The following is a 21,684-nucleotide window of genomic DNA, read 5'->3' on the forward strand; positions in this document are numbered from 1 at the left end:
GGCTTTATTAAAGCAGGGGACAGGACTGTGGACTGAAGAGCTGCACTGGGATTGTGAGGAGTTACTGATTATATACTTAGGAGTTGGGGGAGGTAAAGGTAAGGGGAACTTTCCAAAGGGATTTTCACCATGCGGAAGAAGGCTCAGAGCATCCTGGAAGCCTAGCTATTGTCAAGTTAAGGTTGTTTTCCGCTCTAGCAAAGCATTAATTTTAAGACAGTAGGGAGTTCCTGGAAGAATGTCTTACTCTCCTTGTCTCAAGTATTTGTCAGTGGGGTGCAGGTTATAAGGAAATTTATCTGCATTTCTTTGCCTTTGTTTCCCCACATCAATCACATTGTACACCTTAAACACTGATGTCAGTGTGATCTCGATAAATCTGAAAACGGTTTTTAAATTTTTTTTAATAGGTAAAAGTGAGCTATTGAATCTTAAGAACGTTTAAGAAATAAATCTTGACTAGAATATCCCTTTGTTTCCCTGAGAATGGTGACGCTCTGAAGAATACAGGTAGAAATTAAGTGAGTAAATTATGGAGCAAGGAGGCAGAGAAGGGGATCTAGACAGTAGTCTTCTGGCTTTTGCCTGGTCCCCCTTCCAATGAAAGATTAATGGTGTTCAATGACCTGCCACTTGTCCCCACTGCCCTCAGGAAATGGTGACTGACAGGAATGCAGAAGGGAGAAAACAAGCTGAACCCAAGGCTGCCTTCTTTCCACAAGCAGGGAGGTCCCCTTTCCCTTTTTATCGTATTACCACTCTGATTTTGTTACTCGCTGTGGATCTCAAAATCCACCCCATTTTCTGATCTCACCATTGAATTTTCTAGGATGATCTGGGGCTTGGGCGTTAAGGGCAGAGAGGCAGAAGGGGGGCAAACGGAGAAAAAGAGACAAGGATGGAAAAAGAAAGCTGCTGCTGGGGTCGTCCAGCCTTCCCGGTTCCTACTGCCCCTCCCCGGCCGGGCCTTGAGGGCTCACAGGAAGCACACGGGCCAGCCTTTTAAGAGCTTGCGGGCGTCCGGCGGACACAAGGGGTCCACCCCGCAGAACAGGAGGCCCCGCTTAGCGCAGGCAGGACGCGGGTGCGGAGAGGTGTGAGGCACAACGCAGCCGCCAGAGGGCACGGGCGCCTCAAGTCCTCCCGCGATGGCGTCGCCACCACCAAGCAGGGAAGGTGGTCCGCCAGCGAGCCCGCGGAGAGAGCGGGGCCCCACCCGCCCCCGAGCTGCGGGCCTCGGCGCACCGCGCACAGTTCCTCCATTCCTAGTCGCCCGAGGGCCCCGGTCCGCGCTCGGAGGGTGACCTCGACTCCCGGACGGGGTCGGAGGACGCTGTCAGCTCCGCGCCCACCTCGCGATCCCAAACCCTCTCCAAGCCGGAGGCCTGCGAGGAGGTGGCGGTGGCCCCGTGTTCCGAGAGGAACGCCCGGAGGCCAGGCCGGGGGTCAGCATACCCCAGCATCCGGCCGCCGCGGAACAATGGCCGGAGGGGCTGCGGCGGGCGCCGAGGAGCCCGGGCGCCGGAGAGCTGGAAGCCCCGCCCCTCCGCCGGCTCCCTGACAACGCGGGCCGGGCCGCGCCGCCTGCTCCCCGCCCCTCGGCGCCCGGCACCAGGCGGGGCCCCGGTGGGAGCGCTGCAGCCGCAGCTGCTGCTCTGCAGAGCGGGGCCCGGGGTCGGGGCCGGGGCGCCCTCGTTCCCACTTTTCTCCCGCCGCTATGAGCCAGGGAAGTCCGGGGGACTGGGCCCCCCTCGACCCTACCCCGGGACCCCCGACGCCCCCCAACCCCTTCGTGCATGAGTTACATCTCTCCCGCCTCCAGAGGGTTAAGGTAAAGTGTGAGCGGTGGGCGTCGGGAGGACTCGTGGAGGTAGGAAAAGGAGGTTGTTTAAAGCCCAGGAAAAGATGGGGATGGGGATCCAGAAAAGAGGTGGGTGAGAAGCTTGGGGGGCGGGAGTTCGGGGGAGCACACGTGGGGGCGGCAGTGGATGGGCGAGGAGTCCTTGGAGAGGGCGCGGGATGGGGCGATGGATAGCTGGAAGGTGTGGAAGAAAGGACAGGGTGAGGACGGAGAACTGCAGAGGACCCGGGGGAAGGGGAGACGGAAGATACTGGGAATGCGGTTTACATCCTGCGGAGGCCGATGAACTAGGATGGAGGTGGAGGCTACGGAAAGCCGGCGGTGGGGGTGGGGGCGTACTGAGTGCTTCTCGGAGGCTCGGAATTAGAGGGAAGAGGTTTCTAGACCCAGAGCCTGCGCCCCTTTGGCCATCCAACACCCCCCCCTTTCCCACTCCCCCCACCCCTGCACTGCAGCACCTCCTGGTGGGGGGTAGGGCGGCTGAGAAAGGGGCAGGCTACAGGAAGTGGAGGGCCGCACCAGCCTAGGGGGAACTGGGGAAGGGTGTGGGAAGGGAGTGTCCAAGGTTTCTGCTGCCCTCACCGCCCCGAAGTCTGGCTCCTGGGGCTCGGTTTGTTTACCTGAGCTCTCCCTAGGGCAGCCCAAGGAGTCACCCTGGCTCCTGGCAACCCCTACCCTGCGGAGTAGGGCCAAGCTCTTGTTTCCCCCATCCTCCAGCACTGGGGGAGTGCTGGTGAGTTGCACTAGTCTGGCCTGGGCCTAAAAAGTGGACCTCTGTGTGTTCCAACTCTACACCTCCCAGGGCCAAAGTAGAAAGAACTGTGCACCTGGCTTCTGTTGGACAGAGTAGCTATTTATGGAATGCGACGTGGGGGGGAGGGACTGTCTCCAGCCTACGCTACATCAAGCACTGTGCTGGGCCCTTCCATAGGGGTTATCATTAAATGCTCTTAACAGCCTTACCAAGTGCCAGGTGCATTTTATGACTTTTAGGTAGGGTGGGGACCAACCGAAAGATATAAAACATTTAGGTCTGATCCTATTAATGAGGCCCTTAATCCTATCTGTTACCCTTTTGCCCTTACTGATATCTTCATCTCATCTTGGATTCCAATCCATCTTCTGTTCCCACACCACCTGTCTCCTGATCTGCAGGCGGTGACAGCTCTCTATTCCATCCTTGTGGGAGAAGGGAAGCAGTGGGGAGCGTGTCTCCCGGTCCTGAAGTGGCATTCTCTCCCACCCTTTGCAGTTCTGCCTCCTGGGGGCACTGCTGGCCCCCATCCGAGTGCTTCTAGCCTTTATCGTCCTCTTTCTCCTCTGGCCCTTTGCCTGGCTTCAAGTAGCTGGTCTCACCGAGGAGCAGCTTCAGGAACCAATTACAGGATGGCGGAAGTAAGTGGAGCATCAGCCCCCGGAGACCCTACTTCTCACTTCTCTTCCCTGTTACCCATTCTGCTCCCTCTTTGAGAAGAAAAGGAGGGAGGATTCTGAAGCTCTGCTACCCATCTTAGGTAGGCAAGATGAGTCAGCCAGGCTCACCTGGTCCCCAGGACCGCAGCTCTAAGTGAGGCACCCTGATGTGTCCCAGAGGAGGCAGACTTCAGCCCTTGGCAGAGAATAGAGGACAAAAGAAGGGCAGCTGCTTTTCCGGGTGCCCAAGCCTGGGAGTGAGGGAGGGAAGGGACGGAATCACTGCCGCTGCTCATGGCCAGCCTTGCCCCACAGGACCGTGTGCCACAATGGGGTGCTGGGTCTCAGCCGCCTGCTCTTTTTCCTGCTGGGCTTCCTTCGAATTCGAGTTCGGGGCCAGCGGGCCTCTCGCCTTCAAGCCCCCGTCCTTGTTGCCGCTCCCCACTCTACTTTCTTCGACCCCATTGTCCTGCTGCCCTGTGACCTGCCCAAGGTTGTGTCCCGTGCTGAGAACCTTTCTGTGCCTGTCATTGGAGGTGAGAGAGTTTAATAAGAGGGGTAAAGGGGAGAGATGACCACTCTGAGCAAAAAAGGCAAGAATCAGAGATGCTGTGGAGAGAACTGGCCTCCAGGGGGAAGGGAGAAGTTAGAAGGGATACGGACTGATGGTGGCCAATGAGATTCAAATGGACACCTTTTGTGAACCAACCTCTTAGATGCTGAGGGCTGGTGCTTAGAGGGTTGGAGGGATCTCTGATCAGTTCCCTAAAGGACAATATGCAATAAAAGGAGTGTCCCTGTGGCAAAGAGACAACTGAGAAGCATCTCCATACTGTTGAGGGAGTGGAGGGTGCAGGTGTAAATGCCCCTGGGAAGGAACCAAATGATTCCTTGTATCCTGTCTGGATCCCAGCCCTTCTTCGCTTCAACCAAGCCATCTTAGTATCCCGGCACGACCCGGCTTCTCGGCGCAGAGTAGTGGAGGAGGTCCGAAGGCGGGCTACCTCAGGAGGCAAGTGGCCCCAGGTGGGTAAGGGTCTCAAGAGCTTCTGGCCTTTTATATACTCCCAAAGAGACTTCTCTCTCCTCTTGCCCCTTCAAGCTACCCCTCCTCATTCTGATCCCTTGTTTTTTCCCCCCAGGTACTATTCTTTCCTGAGGGCACCTGTTCTAACAAGAAGGCTTTGCTTAAATTCAAACCAGGTGAATAAATGATAGTGGGTGATAGGGTGGTAGGAAAAAAAGTAGCCCCAGATTTACAGAGTCTGGACCAACCCAAGAAGTGGAGTGGGATGGCAGGGAAGAGAGATGGGAGACTTCCTAGCTAACCCTCAAAAGCCTCCAGGAGTCAGAAAGAAACTTATCAATGAAATGGAGCAAGTCCAGGTGTTATTTCAGACCTGTCCCAGACCCCAACACTTCATGCCTTCTAGCTATCTGAATGAACTAACCTCTGCCTGGGGGGGTGGGGGGTGGAAATGGGATTCAGGAGCCTTCATCGCAGGGGTTCCTGTGCAACCTGTCCTCATCCGATACCCCAACAGTCTGGTGAGTCTGAGTCTAAGAATGGAGGGTGGGGTGCACAAATCCACCCTAAATGGGAATCAGTGAAAACTTCCGAGTGTCATGGTGGGATGTGCATGTGGGGCTGGGGCGGGGCCTCTGCCCAAAGAGAATGGGCCAGCTCCCAGGGAAGAAAAGGAATGCCTTTCTCCCCTCACCTCTGCTTCTCCTGTAGGACACCACCAGCTGGGCATGGAGGGGCCCTGGAGTGTAAGTCCTGGTGTTGGTTCCTGGGGTGAGGGTGGGGAGCAGGGCCCATCAGAGAATTCCTGGCCCACCTTCCAATCTCCAGACAAGGCCAATGGACCGTCTTCATTCTCAGATTGAGAGAACTCTAGAGAAGGGCGTGCCCATTTCCCTGTTTTGTTCTGATCTCCAGGTATAACCTGGAAGTGCTTTCAGCCATCCCACCTAATCATTCCTGCTGTGATTACAGCTCCTTTTAACTTCCTGTCCTATGTTTCTAAGTGATCTTCTCCATCAGCCATCTCTTCCTGAAAACCAGCAGGTGTGCCTCACCTTTTGTGCAGTCACTCACACCTCTTCCAGCAGCTCTTCCTCAGGCATATGCCTGCTGGCGCTCTCTCTTTCCCTACCACCTTCTGGCCCTTTCCTCTGTCTCCCTACTGCATATTCATCCAGCTGACTGTGTGGTTAGGAGTCTGTTTTTATATGAATAGGCAGAACTTTCCCACTCCCCTCCTCAGGGTGGGAAGACCCCTAGTTAGAGATTGGTGAGCATCTGAGGTCTCTCTTCTCTTAGACTTAAAGTCCTCTGGCTCACAGCCTCTCAGCCCTGCAGCATCGTGGACGTGGAGGTATGACATCCCCTACCCCCCCTACCACCACCATGGGTGGGATAGGGGAATGGGCATCGGCCGAAGGGGATGAGAGTGGGAGTGGTCACCCATAGCCTTGAGGTCCTGATGTGTGTGTGTGTGTGTGTGGTGTCTTTCAGTTCCTCCCTGTGTACCACCCCAGCCCAGATGAGAGCAGGAACCCCACCCTCTATGCCAACAATGTCCAGAGGGTTATGGCACAGTGAGTTACCCACAAAATATTTCCTGGAGCTGATACACAGGGCATAGGAACCACAAGAGGGGTGGAGGGCTGAGGTTCCAAGGCAAAGATGGGGGAGTGGGCAGTGGGATGGACTCTGAACGGTTGATACTTGGAATGGGGGGCGGTTAAAGGGGCCTGGTCTCCTCTCCCTGTTCAGCAGCCCAGACTCGGTAGTGACACCTCAGAAGAGTCTTCTTCCTTGCTCCCCCTCCATTCCATCACTCTTCATCCTCTAGGGCCCTGGGCATTCCAGCCACCGAGTGTGAGTTTGTAGGGAGCTTGCCTGTGATCGTGGTGGGCCGGCTGAAGGTAGCACTGGAGCCACAGCTCTGGGAACTGGGAAAAGTGCTTCGGAAGGCTGGGTAAGTGACCTTGAACATAAGAGTATGGTCAGTGTCACTTATAGATAGAGAAAAAAGAAGAGGGAGAAATGGGAAGAAGGAAAGTCTTTTTTTTTTTTTTTTTTTTTTAGTTTATGTATTTATTTTGAGAGAGAGAGAGAAAGAGAGAGAGAATCCCAAGCAGACTCCACACTCAGCCTGACTCGGGGCTCATTCCCACAACAATGAGATCATGACCTGAGCCAAAATCAAGAATCAGATGCTCAACCAAAAGAGCCACCCAGGCGCCCAAGGAAGGAAAATCTTTTAAAAAATAATAATAAATAAGAGGGAAGGTAGAAGAATTTTTTTTAAGATGATGGAGTAAAAGAATTGGTAAAAAGTAAGGGAAAGATATTTAATAACCCCAGTGAGGAAAGGAGGAATGGCTCTCAACGGACTGTGAGTGAGAGTACATCTTAGAAAAACACCAGATATGTCTGTGGTGGGAGGGCTGCGGCCAAGGTCGTGTGTCCAGGAAGAAGATGAGTAAGCTGTCTGCCTTCAACATTTCTGTTGTAGGCTGTCCCCTGGCCATGTGGACGCTGGGGCAGAGCCAGGCCGGAGTCGAATGATCAGCCAGGAGGAGTTTGCCAGGCAGCTACAGCTCTCTGACCCCCAGACGGTGGCTGGAGCCTTTAGCTACTTTCAGCAGGTAAAGGAGCTGAGACACAGAGGCCAGAGCCCGGGCACTGCCCTCCAGGCTGATGTGCTCAGGACTTCAGGACACTATCCAGTTGGCCCCATGGGTGGCTAGTTTGGAATCTGCACTGTTGGATGGCCATGTCCTGAGGTCTGCTGGGGGATTCATTTTTTGTAGAGTATCCAGTGTATTGAGGAACAATGTTTTAATCATTGTGGAAAGGAGCAGTGGAGAACTAATCGGGGTCAGTGAGGTCCATAAGTTTTTTAAGCCACTTTAGGGATTGACCAAGATGGAGGACCAGATGACCTTGTGGGGCACCTGTGTGAGTTTCAGGGAAGAGTCATGAAGGTTGGATGGGAAAGTGACCTATGGAGGAGACAACATGGGACAGGTTAGACAGAGACGAGTGGGAGCCTCAGATCTCAGCGATACTTTTTAAAGATAGCCCGTGGCTGCTTAGGGGATTCCTGAACTATCTCAAGAATTTTGGTACTCTGTATATTTCCTGGGACTTAACTAGGTTTTCCTGTTGAATTATAATAATCCCAAAAGATTCTTAATGTTTGCAAACAGCCACCACTGGCCCCAAAGAGCTCTTTTTGGTCTAAGATGCAAACCGTGGCTCTCACCAGCCTCTAGAGAGGGACAGAGTGACCCAGGTGTGTTGATTGCTTAGACTGGGGCAGACTTTCCCTGAAAGGAGCTTCTCTGCTTAGTCTCTAGCATAGCTAAATAGCATGGCTCCGCTGGGGCAGCATCCTCCTTGGGGTTTTTTATGCCGGTGGCCCCCTGTCAGTCTGTCAGACCAGTTCTCCAGCATTGGCTGAGTCAGAAGAGAACCAGTTATTCCAGCTTAGCATATGTCAGAAACTTGGTGGTAACTTCAGCATTCCTGAGGGATTCCCTCACGTTCATAGGAGATTCCCTAGAGGAGAGTTTTGTCACCACGTGACTTGGGGGTGGCTTGAGCATGACCAAGAGAAATGCTGGGAATCCTGGTGAGTTTAGGGCTTCGGGTTTTGAGGGAAGCAGACAGAAGATCATCATCCCTGTTCCTGCTGAGAAGAGGGAGGAGCCAAAACCCAGGGCAAGAGGGAGGACACAGGGTTGGTCCTCATACTGCCCTGGTTTCTCTTTCACCATCTAGGATGCCAAGGGTTTGGTGGACTTTAGAGATGTGGCCTTGGCACTGGCAGCTCTGGATGGGGGCAGGAGCCTGGAGGAGCTGACTCGTCTGGCCTTTGAGGTATCAGGAAGGTGGAGGGATGTGTGGTGGCCATGCCTACCCCACCCAGAGGCCTGTATGCACTGCTGCTCCCAGTACCTTCTAGATAGTAGGTGCTGGCTATGCACCGCAGTGCCTTCCTGTCTCACCTACAGAGCCCCAGTGCCTCTGTGTCGCAGCCTCGCTGGGAACAGGGCAAGGGCAACAGCTGTGAAGTTTACAGTTCTGCAGAAAGGGCCAGGGTGAGGGTGGCAGGCGAGACGGGGGAGCCTGTCAGGCAGATCTGCAGGGCGGTGTGGGGCTATGGCCTGAGGACAGTGCTTGACTTGCTGTCCCTTTCTGTCCCAGCTCTTTGCCGAGGAGCAAGTAGAAGCACCCGACCGCCTGCTGTACAAAGACGGCTTCAGCACCATCCTGCACCTGCTGCTAGGGTCACCCCGCCCTGCTGCTGCGACTTTGCATGCTGAGCTGTGCCAGGGGGGTCCCCACCAGGGCCTCTCCCTCTGTGAGTCACTGCCTCCTGTGCCAGGACGGCTCGGGCCATCATCAGCACAGGCTGGGAGAGGGTGCTGGGGATCCTCGTACAAGAGGTGAGGCTGGGAAGGCAGAGAAGACATAAGCTGGGACTTGAGAAGTGAAGCAGAAAGGAGAGGGACAAGACATACCAATTCCCAAAACGAGCTGGCCTCCCTCTTCCTCTCCTTCCTGGAGGATGGTTTTACCTTTCCACCTTTGCCCTTCTCACTCTTTCTTACCCGTTCAGGTCAGTTCCAGGACTTCTCCCTCCACGATCCGCTCCACGGGAAGCTCTTCAGCACCTATCTGCGCCCCTCCCAGAAACCACATGCCTCATCCCCAGGCACCCCCACTGCTCTGGCCAACGGGACTGTGCAAGCTCCCAAGCAGAAGGGCGACTGAGCGCCTCGACCTCCCCAGCTTGCCTCCGGCCTACCCTGTGCCTCAAGCCCATTTGCTCCTGCTTGATTTTTTTGTTATTGTTGTTTTTTTTTAATTTGATTTTCATTTTTTTTGTTTGGGTTTTTTTTTTTGTAAGAAACTATTTTATATATAAATATAAATATATATCTATATCTATTTAAAAAAAAAAAAGTAAGGCTGTTACACTGGTGATATCAGCTGGGAACGAAAGGGATTAATGGTTGTAGGCTGCCTGTTGGAAGATCCCAAAGGTTCCCAGGGTCAGTCCTCTTGGCCACTGCTGAATGAATCCTCACTTGCAGTTGGACTGGACGGAGCTTTTTCCTGCACAGAAATCCTGCAAATCTCACATCCTCCTCTCCTGCTGTCAAACCTTACATATGCACATTTTAACAGGCTTCCTCATGAACCTCTTTTCAGCCTATTCCCTCTTGTTCTGTCCTCATTAGAAATTAAAAAATAGCTGACTACCATTTTACATTTAGTAATCCTACTGAGAATGATGCCCCCTCCTGTGGTGGGAGCAGAGAGCTGTGTCAGTAGCAGCCAAGCCTCCTCCCTGCAGCTGAGACTAGCCTTAGGAGGGTGTTTTATGCCAGAGGATAAACAGTAAAGTCTCTTCCTTCCAGCCCCTTTTTGAGGCGGGGGAACAATAAGCAACCCCCACGCGCCTTAAAAAGATGGTGTGGAAAATTAATTCGATTCAGAAAATTAGATATCTAACCCAGAGACCTGACAGGTTTAAAAAAAAAAAACATCTTCCCATCTTACAGATTTTTAAAGGGAGATGGATAATGATGGCCTGTCCTGGGAAGAACTGCCAGCTTCAAGTCTAGGCTTTTCATGAGTGGGGGGATAAAGTGATCACTGGGACTTCTCACTCCTGGAGCTTGTCAGGGAGCCTAGATAAAGCTGGAGGCGGGAGTGGTATCTAGATCCGGTGAATCTGGAGCCACCTCCACCTCCTTTCTTCTTTTCAGCACCACACCCCATCTAGCAGGGAACACGCAAATACACAAGGACACACTGCAAGCATTTTCCAACAACCGGAAAATCTTTATTCTTTTTCCCCATACAACAACTTTCAAAGGTACTTCACCTCCCACCAAGGGGACCACCTTCAACCTAGCCAGTGTGGCCTCCCTTCCCACACTCACTACTTTTGCAGAACAACGAAATAACATGGGGTTGAGAACCAGTCTGTTGGTACGCAGCCAGGGTGAAATCTACTCTGGGGCCCCCACCTTCAAGGGATCGGCAGGTGGGATCGTTTGGTCCTGCTGTCCCCTAGTGGCTGCGCCGTCGTTTCTTCCTTCTGCCAGTAACAAAAGTATCACGCCGCCTTTTACGGGGCTGTGAGGCCCGAACCACCTCCAGAGCCAGGGGTTTCTCCCCAGAGACACCAAGATCAGTAGGTGTCTTGTAGGCCCTCTTGTCAGCAGGAGCTGAACTTCCAGTGAGTGTTCTCTTCCCAGACTTGGTCACAGGATATGGAGGCTGGCCAAGGCCCCTCACCTCAGCGGAGAGGGAGCTGGATGCTCTCTGGACCCTCTGTCCTCCCCTGGAGGGCAGTGGGCCTGAGGCAGAGCGAGGACTGAAGGGAGGCCCCCTGGGAGACAGGCTAAGTTTAGAAGCCAAGAGGTAGGCAAAGCTGGCAAGTTCCTCATCTCCCCCCTCCTCCTTCTGCTCTTCCTCCTCCTTTCCTTTGGCCCCATCTGTTGAGCTGCATGTTTCACTGACAGGAGAAGCATCTCTCAGAACTAAGGCATCCCTGGCTCCCCATCTAGAGAACATGCTTTCAATGCCCTGGTGAGGAGACATTGATTTGGGGGTCCCATGTGCATAAGAGTCTTGATTCCCTGGTAAGGGAGCAAGGTCTTGGGGCTTGGATACATCAGTATCTTCCCTGTGCTCTCCTTGGGGGTCGTAAGAATTAACATTTGGCAGGCAGGTATCCTGACTCACCCCTAGATGGAGGCCACAGGCATCTCCAATATCTAGTATGTCGACCTGTTCTATGGTTTCCAACAGAGGAGAGAGGGAATTGCCACTGCTCCCCACCTCTAGGCTGACCTCGGGGAAGGAGGAGATCCCCTGGGTCCCCAGCATAAAGATATTGCCTTGACATGCAGGCTGAAGGGTTTCTTTGGGAGCCCCCAGTGTGGGGGTGCTGATACTACTCTCCAGCATTGGGGGGCAGCCTTTAGCCCACAACTCACTGGGATCCCCTGTAGCCTCAGGGCTCTGTTCTCGATTTCCTTTAGACCCCAAGGACGGGCTGTTGGCCCTCAGAGGTCTGGGCAGGCTGCTGTAGTTTCTCTTGTGCACAGCTGCTGTGCCGTCTGTGCCTCCATGGGGAACTGCAGTGCTCCCCCCTTCCCCAGGTGCTGTGGTTTCTCCAGGACCCAGAGAAATGTTGCCTCTGGAGCCCAGTGCCTGGCAGTCACCCTGATGCTCAGTGACACATTCCCTGGAAGTGGAGTTCACATGGAAGTTCTCTATAACCTCCTCAATCTCTAAGGGCAGCTCCAAGCCCACAGCATCCAGCTCACTGCTCAGCCAAAGTCCTGGACTGAGAGAGGCTCTGTCCCCATCCCCGTCCCCAGCTTCTTTAGGGGAAGGGCTCTGATCATAACTCTGAACTACAGGAGGACCTTTGTCGTCTCCCCACTCTGTCATCTCCTGGGACTCTGCTAACAGCTCCTCCCCTTGAGGAAGCGCTCCGAGCCCCCCTAGCTGCTGTCCCGTCTGCAACCCCACAACCCGCTCTTCTAACCCCTGTCCTTGCAGAAGGGCCAGCCCTGCAAATCCGACATCCAAACTGGGAACCGTCTCCAGCAGGGGGCCTTCCTGCCAACAAAGGGGAGGAGTCTCTGAAGTGCTGTCCGCCACCAGGGAGTGCCCAGGAGACCTAGCACCTCCCAGGTGGTCATCCTGATGTGGGCATATTTGATCTGTCACCTTCCCAGACCCTCTTCTCTCCATATTTAGGGACCCTCGAAATCCCTGCGCAGCTGTAAGTTCTGGCTGCAGGTCCCAGCTGCTGGGAGATGGCAGAGCAGTCCCATCTCTGCGCGTCCCCCTCCGGCCATCCGGAGCCCGTTTTCCTGGGAAAACAGTCTTTCCAAGGCGAACGGTGCTGTCCCCCGCCACCCGAGGCCCAGCTGAGGGCCGAAGCCGCCCACCTCCATCTTCGTCCTCATCAGAAACGGAAGGACTGGAGTCCGATTGAGCTCCGCTACAACTCGGAGATGCCTCTGCAGCCTCCTCTTCCAAGGCCAGGAGTCGCTTCTGGACCAGCTGGAAGCAGAATGGACAAACATTGTTCTGTAAATGGTTGTGAGAAGGAGTAGCTGAGGGGGTGGTGAAGAGATGGTACTTAGGGCAGGGAATGGAAACAGGTGGCATAAGTCACAGTATCAAAAACAGATACCGTCGCTCTTTTCTCCCTTCTCGGGCCTTCCTTCCATGCTTTGACCCCTTATGCTCGCTCCCCTTCTCCTGTGTTTCCACAATCCCTTGCCTACTTGTTCTGCACCCAAACCTCAATCCTGAAGCTGTCTCCAGAAGCCATACCATCCAAGACCGTGTAGAGTTCGATAAAATTATACAAGCTTTTTATTCTGTTATTCCCTACCTCCCAGGCTTACCTGGGCAAGACTGAGCCACTCTTCTTGCTCTAATTCTTCAATTAAGGCCAATGGATCCCTCTGCTGCTCTGGGGACAGCAGATCTGCCAGAAATTGAGGATGAATGACGGCCTCCACCTGGAGAACAGAAGGAAAAATGATCTGAGTCCTTGACAGAAAGTAACCTGTGAACCAAGAAGCTCTGGAGAAGAAGCCATGTCTCCACCCCTCCTCCCCTGGGATTGTTATTAACCGCGACCACCACCAGCTATGCACGTTCACAACCTAGGAAGACAGCCTAGCTCCTAACTGCCTCGGGCAAAACCCTAGGTCTTTGGTGCCCTGGTGTTTCCACCCCAGGATCTGTTAGAAACCAGATACCCAGGTCCGACCCACCTTGGAGACAAAGACCTCCTGAGAACAAAGCTCCTCGATGTAGCCTAGGAGGCCTGGATCTGGGTACATCCCTTCCTCCTCCTGCTGCTGCTCTTCTTCCTCTTCTTGTTTTCCATCTGACCCCCCGCTGGCCAAGTGACTCCCCACGAGCCCTTCCATGATGTCAGCATACTCTTTCACAGCTTCTGGTGGGATTTCCTTGGGTACCTCAGGAAGCGGAGGCCTCTGGGCTTTGCGCTGCCGCCGACGGGGGGCCCGGGCCTTGGAAGCCACCTTTTTGGGAATGTGCGCTAAGGGAAGAGACGGAAAGGAGGAACACAAGGTGGCACAGAGACTGTGGCTTCTGCCTCCCGACCTTGTGTTTGTAAAGGGCAGCAACCTGGGTACACTGAAATGGTTACAGGCTAGATGAGGCCTGAAATGGTACCAGCCCATAGGAGAAGACTGTGGAGCTAGAAGGTCTAAGAGGATCACCGTATGAGGCATCTGGAAACCTCTGAAATTCCAAGAAGTCCTCTGATCCAGCCCCCATTTCTTAGGCAGATGAAGTATTATGTGCCTCATTTATGGACAGTCTCAATTAAAGACTAGTTGGTCTCCTTGGCCAAGATCAAAGTTTGGGACCAAGGGAAACGGAGAACCCAGCCTCCTATGTATGTCCTGTTTGGAACATCAATGGCACTCCCTGGAGGGAAAGTGACAGAAGCAAGGGCAATGCCTTTCCTAGTCCATGACTGGCTCTGTGTACGCCTCCCTTTGAGCCTTTGGCCCAAGGCTCCTATTTGGAATTGGGTAGCCTTACCTGGCTGCTGGCTAGCCTCAGGGGCCAAGAGCCCTGGAGGATCAAGTTTCAGAGAGGCTGCCGGAGGCAGGCCCTGGGACCCATTCATCAGCTGTGTGTTCTGAATCTGCATCTCCTCCTCGGCCTCAAACTCCATGAACCTGCAGAGGGCGAGAAAGGCCTGGAAAGTTCTCAGAAGGTCAGACACTGGGAGGGGGTTGCTCACAGATGGCCAGATAACAATTCTGGAGAAACATCACAAGGTCTCCACAAAGTCCCTTATATGCAATCATCACTTAGGAAGCTTGTTAAGAAAATGAATGGTCTAGGGGTGCCTAGGTGGCTTGGTCGGTTAAGCGTCCGACTTCAGCTCAGGTCATGATCTCATGGTCCGTGAGTTCGAGCCCCAAGTCGGGCTCTGTGCTGACAGGGCTCTGTGCGGAGCCTGGAGCCTGTTTCGGATTCTGTGTCTCCCTCTCTCTCTGCCCCTCCCCTGTTCATGCTCTCTGTCTCAAAAATAAATAAACGTTAAAAGAAAATTAAGTAAAAAATAAATAAATACATACATACATACATGCATACATACATACATACATACATAAAAAGAAAATGAATGGTCTAGAACTTGTAAAGCTTCTCCAGGACAGAACCATGGCTTTCACTTCTATTTCATACCCTATCTTGCCCAGCATCATGGAGGGTATACAGCAGCAATTAATTCAGGCTTGTTGAAGCCAGTCAGACCTCTGCCAAAGCCTAGCAGGACCCCACCAGCCAGCCCATAGGGCCTGGGGTTGCAATTTAAGGCAGTTCCTACCAGGAGGCAGTACTGAGATCCGAGTCCTCAGCCTTGCACTGGGACCCTACAAGAGTAATTCTGGGAGATATAGGTCCAGAAAATTTGGGGGTTGGAAATGGAAGCTAAGCTTTGGAGGAAAGAGTTCGTCTTCCTTAAGAGTTACTTCTTTAACCAAGGAGATTATCATGGAAAAATGGGGAATATGAGCCAGGAGACAACTCTGGGCACCCAGGACCCTCCTCTGACCAACCTATGCAAGCACCAGGCCCTCCCTGGGATAACAGGGTAAATGATTTCTGTGATAAGTCCTTCACAGATATATACTCTTTCCAGAGGAGGCATGGTTTCAAAGTCTGCATCAATAGCCACTTGCTGCTACCTGGTCAGTGAGATAGGAAAGAACCCGCCTAATAGGGCTTACCTCCCCATTGCTAGGTCCCTTTAGCAAGGAATTTTTACACCCATTGGGTTCCGACCCCATTCTAAGAACTTCAGTATCAAGGACCTATATAATTCAGAATCTGGAGGAGGGAGAGCTTCCAAGGGACAGGAAAACTCAAGAGTCAAGGTGGTGGAAGCAGTGAGAATCCAGGAGACTCCATTCTAGTCCACACTCCTCCTAGCACCCCTTTGAATAATAATTCCCCCCACACCCAGACTCATGATGTTCAGACCCGACCCCATCCCTCAGCTGAAAACAGCGCCCCTCAGGAGAATGAGGGGTGGTCAGACTCACTTTTCTGCCATCTCATAGAAGATCATCCGGTCAAAGTTGCTGGTATGCTCCCACTCCTGCACAGCCCTTGGCAGTCCCTCCTCCAGGGTCATCGTGGGCTTCAGCCGAACCAGAGAGCGAAGCACAGGGCTAAAACCCCCACTGGGTCAGTTATGGTCTACAGTGCATGCCCCACTCATCCACCTGTCCTGACAGACACCTCAACACATACCCCCTTGTCCCCTCAGCAGATCTAACTTGCCCCCCAATCCTTGTCACATCCCAACTTCCAGTTAGACTTCCAGACCCCCAACTTTCCATCCATCCTCTACCACACTGGACTTCCCACTGAAATGTTCAAATCGCATGCAAAATCAGATGATTGGCTCTGCTCCCCCACCTTTTGAAATCAGCCACCTTTAATTCTCACAGTGCTGTCCTCAACTAAACATTAGGAAGAAAGCACTCATGTTGTTAAATTAATGGATTTGTTATAAAGTAGGCAGGCTTACCCCTGCCTGAAGGCTCTTGCTTTTGGAGAAAGGCACTACCTAACCCAAATGAATCTCTAATTAAAGGTTGCATGGTGTTTTTATTTGTTGGTTTTTAAGTGCTTTTTGCCTCCAGGACACCCTTCACAGTCAGTCAAATATCAATACTCTTTAAGCACTTTATGATTCATTTTTGCCTTTCTGACTTGCCAGAGTGCTCAAGCACTGTGCCTAGAATCACCTGGTGAAGCTTGTTTGGATTATGGATCCCAGCGCCCCCGGATCTCTTGACTAAGTATTTTACTAGCCTCCTGGGTGACTGTTGCAGAGGGTCTGAACTGCATTGTGGAGGAGACCCTGCCCAGAGCCCCTGAGAATGGAGAGCAGGAAGAGGCCAGGAGTCAGAAATCCAGCCTGCCAGGCTCCAAGAGAACTCAGAGCCGTCTGGAGAAAGCAGGGAGCTGGTAAGCTGATCTACACCAAGGACTTGGGGGAAGGCTCTTGATTTATTCACTCCAGAGTCAGGGTGGAAAGGGAGATTCCTTTAGGTGTTCAGTGATGGCGAGAACAATGTACCTGTATTTTAAGTCCAGTAACATGTGGTATGTGTTACATAGTGGTTTACACAAGATGTTGAGAGTGCAGTGCACTTAGGAGCAGCTGTGGGTCTGGGTGGGAAGAAGAGAAAATTCCCCAGACGGCTGGCTAATGACTCTGCTTGATAAACACAACGGACAGCCTATGACACCTGGGGTCCTTGGCTAAGCGTCCCCTCACGTAAACATTCTGGCCTTTTGTGAATTCTTTTCTTCTACTAGACTGCCTTTTTTTTTTTTATAACGATAGTAATGACAACAGCAGCTACCACTTAATGAAGCATTCTCTGTGCCCAGCACACTGCTAGGTACTTCACAGATATGAATTCATCTTCTCAGCAACCTTTTGAAGTAGGTATAATCATCCCCTTTCTAGGTGAGAAAACTGAGGGCAAAGATAGCAAATGTTGGGCCCAGGATCACCAATCTAGCAAGTGGTGGAGCCTAGGTCACTGGTCACTAGGCAAGCTCTACCAACTCCCTAGTTCAACTTGAACTGTGGCTAAAATAGGGACTAGTGGGGGTGGGGGTGGCACACACAAGGTCCTTCGCCAGGCCCCACACCATCCTCCACTCCTCCAGGAAGGCTCAGGGCCCAGCACTCATCCTGCTGGTTTGGACGGCCCAACTCGATGTCGGGCGGTAATAAAACAGAATGGAGGCCCCTGTACTTAGTGTCAGAGACCTCAGCTCCACCCATGGCTCCTCGCTCTATGACAGGGAACCTCTGAGCTCCGGTCTTCTCATCTATAAATGAGGACCACATAAAAATGCCTGCCTCAACCCACAGGTTGTGAGGATCACTTCAGAGAAGACACCTGAAAGCTTGTTATACTCTGGAAAGCGCATAAAGAGGTGTATTATCATCCTCGTTATGCTTTTTCATTCTCACAGCATCTCTAGCACCCTCATGACCTGCCCTCAAGCATTCCCGAATAGCCTAACCTCTCGCCCACCCCAAAGTCCTCCCTGTTGAAAAGCGCTAGGATAATCCATGTCAGATCTCCCCACTTACATAAGAAAGCAGGAAAGGGCTTCTGCATCAGGACTTTGAGATAAGTGCCTCCGAGCCAAGACTTTGTAGCGCTGCCAGCGTCGGAAGTTCTCATACACACCCTTGGAGGTACAGGAGAGGTCACCCAGTGAAGGCTTGGATTGGGTGGACAAAGGACCTCCTTCTCCAGTTGCCCCGTGTGGCCCTGGCCAAGCCTTTTCCGGGGACACAATGGGGGCCAGTTGGGCAGCTGGTGGTGGAGCCCGATCAGGAAGGCCCGGGAGACCCTCCTGGCTGACCCCAACGGCCTTAGTGGGCAGAAGAGTCTTCATGTTAGTGGCTGTCATGAATCGCGGGGGAGGACCCTCAGGGGCCCCACAGGGACTGCCTGAGGCCATCCAGTTGAGGGCTGGCTGAGTAAGGATAAAGTTCTGAGTCTGAGAGGGCTCAGCCGGCCCCACTTCTGTCTTGACTTTGACAATGACTCCAGCCCCAGTGGGGCCAGGGCCCCCGTCCCCTGTCACCAACAACGGGCTGGGGAGAGCAGAGAGCAGCAGAGGGTTGTCTGGAGAGAATGCTGAAGGCATGGGAGGCTGTGGAGGCAGCTCCCAGGGTGGCTGGTCTGGTGGGCCAGAAGCAGGTGGGGAAAAGGGAAGTGCAGTGAAAGGAGACAGGGTGGCACCAGGTTTCAAGGCTATATCCGGTCCTGGCAACGGAGATGCTGTTGAGACAAAGAGAGGGAATGGAGTAGGAGAAAGGGAGGTCAGAAGTAGGTCATCAGAGCTCCATTTAGTCCCTGAACCATCAGAGGACTGATTTTCAACAGGTGAGAGAGGGGCTATGGTGGGGAACTCGCATAGTCTGCAAATGTCCCCCAAGTGATTTTGATTTGAGAATTCTCGCACCATAAAAGGTGCAATGACCCTTGGGCCCATAACTCATATTCCATAACACGTGCCACCCAGCATACATCTCTTATTCTCACCCACTCCAAACACATTCAAACCACCTGAGCCCTGCTCCCAGCTACTCTGTGGTCCCTGCCACCGCTCACAGAAGCACTGTTTCCAGGAGAGGGTGTGTGGATTAGATGTCTCGTTTCCAGAAATCTTGTTATGTTAACAGCTAGGAATGACTAGAGATAAGGGCCAGGAAATGGGTGAGGGGAGGGCTGTGCAAGAAGAGAGGTTCCCAGAGTAGCTGCTGCACATGCTAAAATTTGGTGATGTAGACTATCCGTGGTCCTGCTTGGAACTCCTAATAGCAGACATTTAGGGTCCACTAGGAACAAGGCACAGACGGTGAAGTCGGAAACACAGTACCTGCTGATGAGAAGCTATGTGGAGTCTAGTCAAAGGGACCAAGGAAAATACATAAAATATGTACTTAATTAATCAGGACATGTGTTTCTTAGGATTTTTTGTTATAATAATAGAAGATCATTTTCCTGATTTCACACGACTCTCCTCCCCTTCTAATAAATAGTTTCCAGTGGCAAATTAACGGCACTCAGCTTCCGCTTCCTGACCATGAAGGAGACATGGAATATGAGCAAACCCCTCATCTCAACCACACAGCAGAAGGCCAGGAGTCTTCCACCAAGTGTGGACAGTGAAATGTGTCTGAAGGCCTGAGTTCCACAAAACGTAGAAAAACTGAGAGCAACTCAGGGAAGCCCCAGCTCTCATTCTGGTTGGAGTTACCCACCTCCCCTGGCCCTGGGAAATCAAGGAAAACTGCTTCCCTGAACTGGAAGAGAGGCCACCTCTCGGGCAAAAAGGAGTCATAAGGCTCTGAGCAGAGGCACTTATATAGTACCTTCCAGTCTGGCTTTGGGGAGAACATTTCTTTACAGACGAGGCAACAGATAACCCAGCAGAACAGTTTTCCAGCTAAGGTCTCCCTCCATTCACCTCACTCAATAAGATGGGGAGTGGCTCCAGCCCGGTTCTCTCAGGGCAAAATTCTAGAGCAGGCTCCAATCGCATGAAGAAGACACAGGAATTTGGACCTTCCCCTTGAGCCCTCTCTGAGCTATTCGCACCACACATGACCCGGCCACACAAACACATGTTGGAGGCGGTCCCTGTTCCAGAGAAATGAGTTGCTAACTTTCCTCTGAGGGGCTCTGATTTATTTACCTCCCAGGAAGCTCTCTTCATCCCCTAAGCCTGGTGTTAATAGCACAATCTCCTTCCCCAGCCTCCCCAAGACGGATGACTTTGCTGGGGTGTAGTGCTCTCACATCCCTCTAGGTGAACCCCAAAAGCTGGTCCCCAGATAAAACGTCAAATTTGAATCCCCAAGGATGTGGGCAGGTAGCCAGGACCTTCCCCACCACTTTCAGACTTACCTCCATCTGAAGCCATCCTCTCAGGTTTGGGCTCCAACTGTGGCTCTGTGGAAGCCTCCAGAATGGCCAGTCAGGTCCAGGACCCAGAGAGCAACCTGGCCCCAGCAGATACACAGGGATCCAAGGAAGGGAAGACAAAGATCAGAGCAAAACAGAACTAGAATCTAGGACTTGAGGCATTCTGCAGTGGGGGAGGGGAGAGGAGCTGGGGTAGAGGTACAGAGAGATTCCAACGGGCTCTAGTAAGTAGGCGGTAACCAGGAATTCCCTCCAAACCAAAGTACCACAACACAATTTTTGAGTATCTTTTTAGGGCAATTTGTAAATTCTTTCTGATTCCCAATATTACAAGTTTTACATCAGTAAATATAGTTTTGTGCCCTTCAATCCCATCCAGTTCTGTAACTGACTTCCTATTAATAGCAGGTTGTGGCATACGCTTGACTTAATTCAATGTTGGCTATATTTTTTAAACCAAATTCAGAGCAATATAGTCTGTGTACTTAAGGATCAAAGAAACAGAATGTTTGAAATCAGGGTGCCTCAGAAAATCTGGGTTTGATGGGCTATATGCATATCATTTCCTTAAAAAGCTGTCCTGCAGTTCCCAAACAGTCCAGTACCATCAGGTCTGCAGTCCACAGAAGGTTCAGCCTTACCCTTGGCTGAAAAGCACCCCCCTATCAGAAACTGCCATTCAGCCTAAAATTCCAAAAGCAAAAAGTCCTTCTTTTTGTTATTTTGTTTAAATTTTTGTTAAATAATTTTAATTTTTGAAATGGGTAATACATCCGCATGTTTCAAAAGTCAAATTATGCCAAATGTAATATACAGCAAGTCTCCTTCTCTCCCCTTTCCTCTGGAACTGAGTTCTTTCTCTCTCTTTCTCTGTTTCTTCTCTTTCTTTCTTTCTTTCTTTCTTTCTTTCTTTCTTTCTTTCTTTTGTTTTTAGAAGCAAGTTCTTTATCTCAGAGGAAACCAATAGTATGCTTCTTGTGAAATTTTGCATTTTATGCAACTACAATTAAATACAAACTGTATTCTTAAAAAAAAGAAGAAAGCCTTCAGGTTTTTCTCGATTATAAAATTAACCTATGTTCCAATGTCTTTGCCATTATAAATAATACTGCAATGATCATCTTTGTAATGATATCTGGGTTCCACTATCATTTTTTAAAAACCAGGTTCCTATGAAGACAATTTCTATGTTCTTTTAAAAATTCGAAATAACCCTATGAGGTGCATCTTATTATGCTATTATTAGCTACTCACCACTATTAGAAAGAGCGTTGAATTTGTGGTAGAGACCTGAGTTTAAATCTTGGTTTGACCACTAAAATCTACTTCACCAGTTTCATAAAATAACTTCACGCTCTCTTCGCTGTACATAATATCGAATACCCATCATGCACTCTTTACCGCCAATACTTTGAAATAGGGCGGAGGAACCGGATGTAAAAGAGGGGAGAGAAGAAAACTTTCTTCTTCTACCATAAGGTAAAGGGGCTCTGAATCCTGGAGCCTTTGTTTCTCCAGGCACTAGAAACCCACTGCCTGTGAAATGGGTGTACATCTCGATATAAAGACAGGATTCTATTAATCAGCGTTCAAGCCATAACCATTCCTACCCCCCTCTAATTCCTAGCAGTGTGCACACAGTGGGCACATTCCACCTATCTCAGAACTCCTGCAAAGTTGCAACTGGAAGCCAACTCCTGCAAGGTTGCAACTGGGTTGCAACTGGGCCAGATCCTGCAATAGTTCGCCCCCTTCTGGCCAGCTGGAGAAAGACCTAAATGGACTACATTTCCCGGCATGCCTTGAGAGAGAAAGAGAAAGAG

The 21,684-nt window shown here is 51.6% G+C and overlaps 2 protein-coding genes across 3 annotated transcripts; one reads left to right on the top strand and one right to left on the bottom strand.

The window, feature by feature from the left end:
• The first annotated feature begins 1,594 nt into the window (after positions 1-1,594).
• Positions 1,595-9,502, top strand: LPCAT4 (lysophosphatidylcholine acyltransferase 4). Of its 2 annotated transcripts, none has more exons than XM_040492191.1 (14): positions 1,595-1,831; positions 3,114-3,256; positions 3,590-3,810; positions 4,188-4,300; positions 4,417-4,477; positions 4,779-4,822; positions 5,013-5,047; positions 5,601-5,655; positions 5,796-5,878; positions 6,136-6,261; positions 6,802-6,934; positions 8,073-8,171; positions 8,499-8,655; positions 8,914-9,502. In XM_040492191.1, exons 1-14 carry the CDS (start codon positions 1,718-1,720, stop codon positions 9,066-9,068), a joined length of 1,539 nt encoding a protein of 512 aa, XP_040348125.1. In that variant the 5' UTR covers positions 1,595-1,717; the 3' UTR covers positions 9,069-9,502. The 2 variants fall into 2 exon arrangements, with proteins under 2 accessions (XP_040348125.1, XP_040348124.1); XM_040492190.1 differs by having other exon boundaries at positions 1,597-1,831; positions 4,764-4,822.
• Positions 9,503-10,287: 785 nt separating this feature from the next.
• NUTM1 (NUT midline carcinoma family member 1) lies at positions 10,288-21,242 on the bottom strand. Its single transcript, XM_040492189.1, has 8 exons — positions 21,116-21,242; positions 19,844-19,938; positions 17,512-18,211; positions 15,431-15,559; positions 13,917-14,056; positions 13,115-13,404; positions 12,740-12,856; positions 10,288-12,389 (listed from the first exon to the last, which is right to left on the bottom strand). The coding sequence occupies exons 2-8, from the start codon at positions 19,857-19,859 to the stop codon at positions 10,377-10,379; spliced, it is 3,405 nt and encodes a 1,134-aa protein (XP_040348123.1). The 5' UTR covers positions 19,860-19,938; positions 21,116-21,242; the 3' UTR covers positions 10,288-10,376.
• Positions 21,243-21,684: the final 442 nt, after the last annotated feature.

The sequence above is a fragment of the Herpailurus yagouaroundi genome, unplaced genomic scaffold, assembly GCF_014898765.1.
Source record: "Herpailurus yagouaroundi ecotype Mexico unplaced genomic scaffold, PumYag 184, whole genome shotgun sequence".
NCBI lineage: Eukaryota > Metazoa > Chordata > Mammalia > Carnivora > Felidae > Herpailurus > Herpailurus yagouaroundi.

Excerpts from the sequence above, each read along its gene's own strand:
- LPCAT4 (XM_040492190.1), top strand. The coding sequence starts at position 1,718 with ATGAGCCAGGGAAGTCCGGGGGACTGGGCCCCCCTCGACCCTACCCCG. Across the intron at positions 4,823-5,012 it reads TCCGATACCCCAACAGTCTG|GACACCACCAGCTGGGCATG; the intron begins GTGAGTCTGAGT and ends CTTCTCCTGTAG. Across the intron at positions 5,656-5,795 it reads GCAGCATCGTGGACGTGGAG|TTCCTCCCTGTGTACCACCC; the intron begins GTATGACATCCC and ends GGTGTCTTTCAG.
- NUTM1 (XM_040492189.1), bottom strand. Across the intron at positions 12,857-13,114 it reads AGGAGGTCTTTGTCTCCAAG|GTGGAGGCCGTCATTCATCC; the intron begins GTGGGTCGGACC and ends TCTGTTCTCCAG. Across the intron at positions 12,390-12,739 it reads AGTGGCTCAGTCTTGCCCAG|CTGGTCCAGAAGCGACTCCT; the intron begins GTAAGCCTGGGA and ends TTCTGCTTCCAG.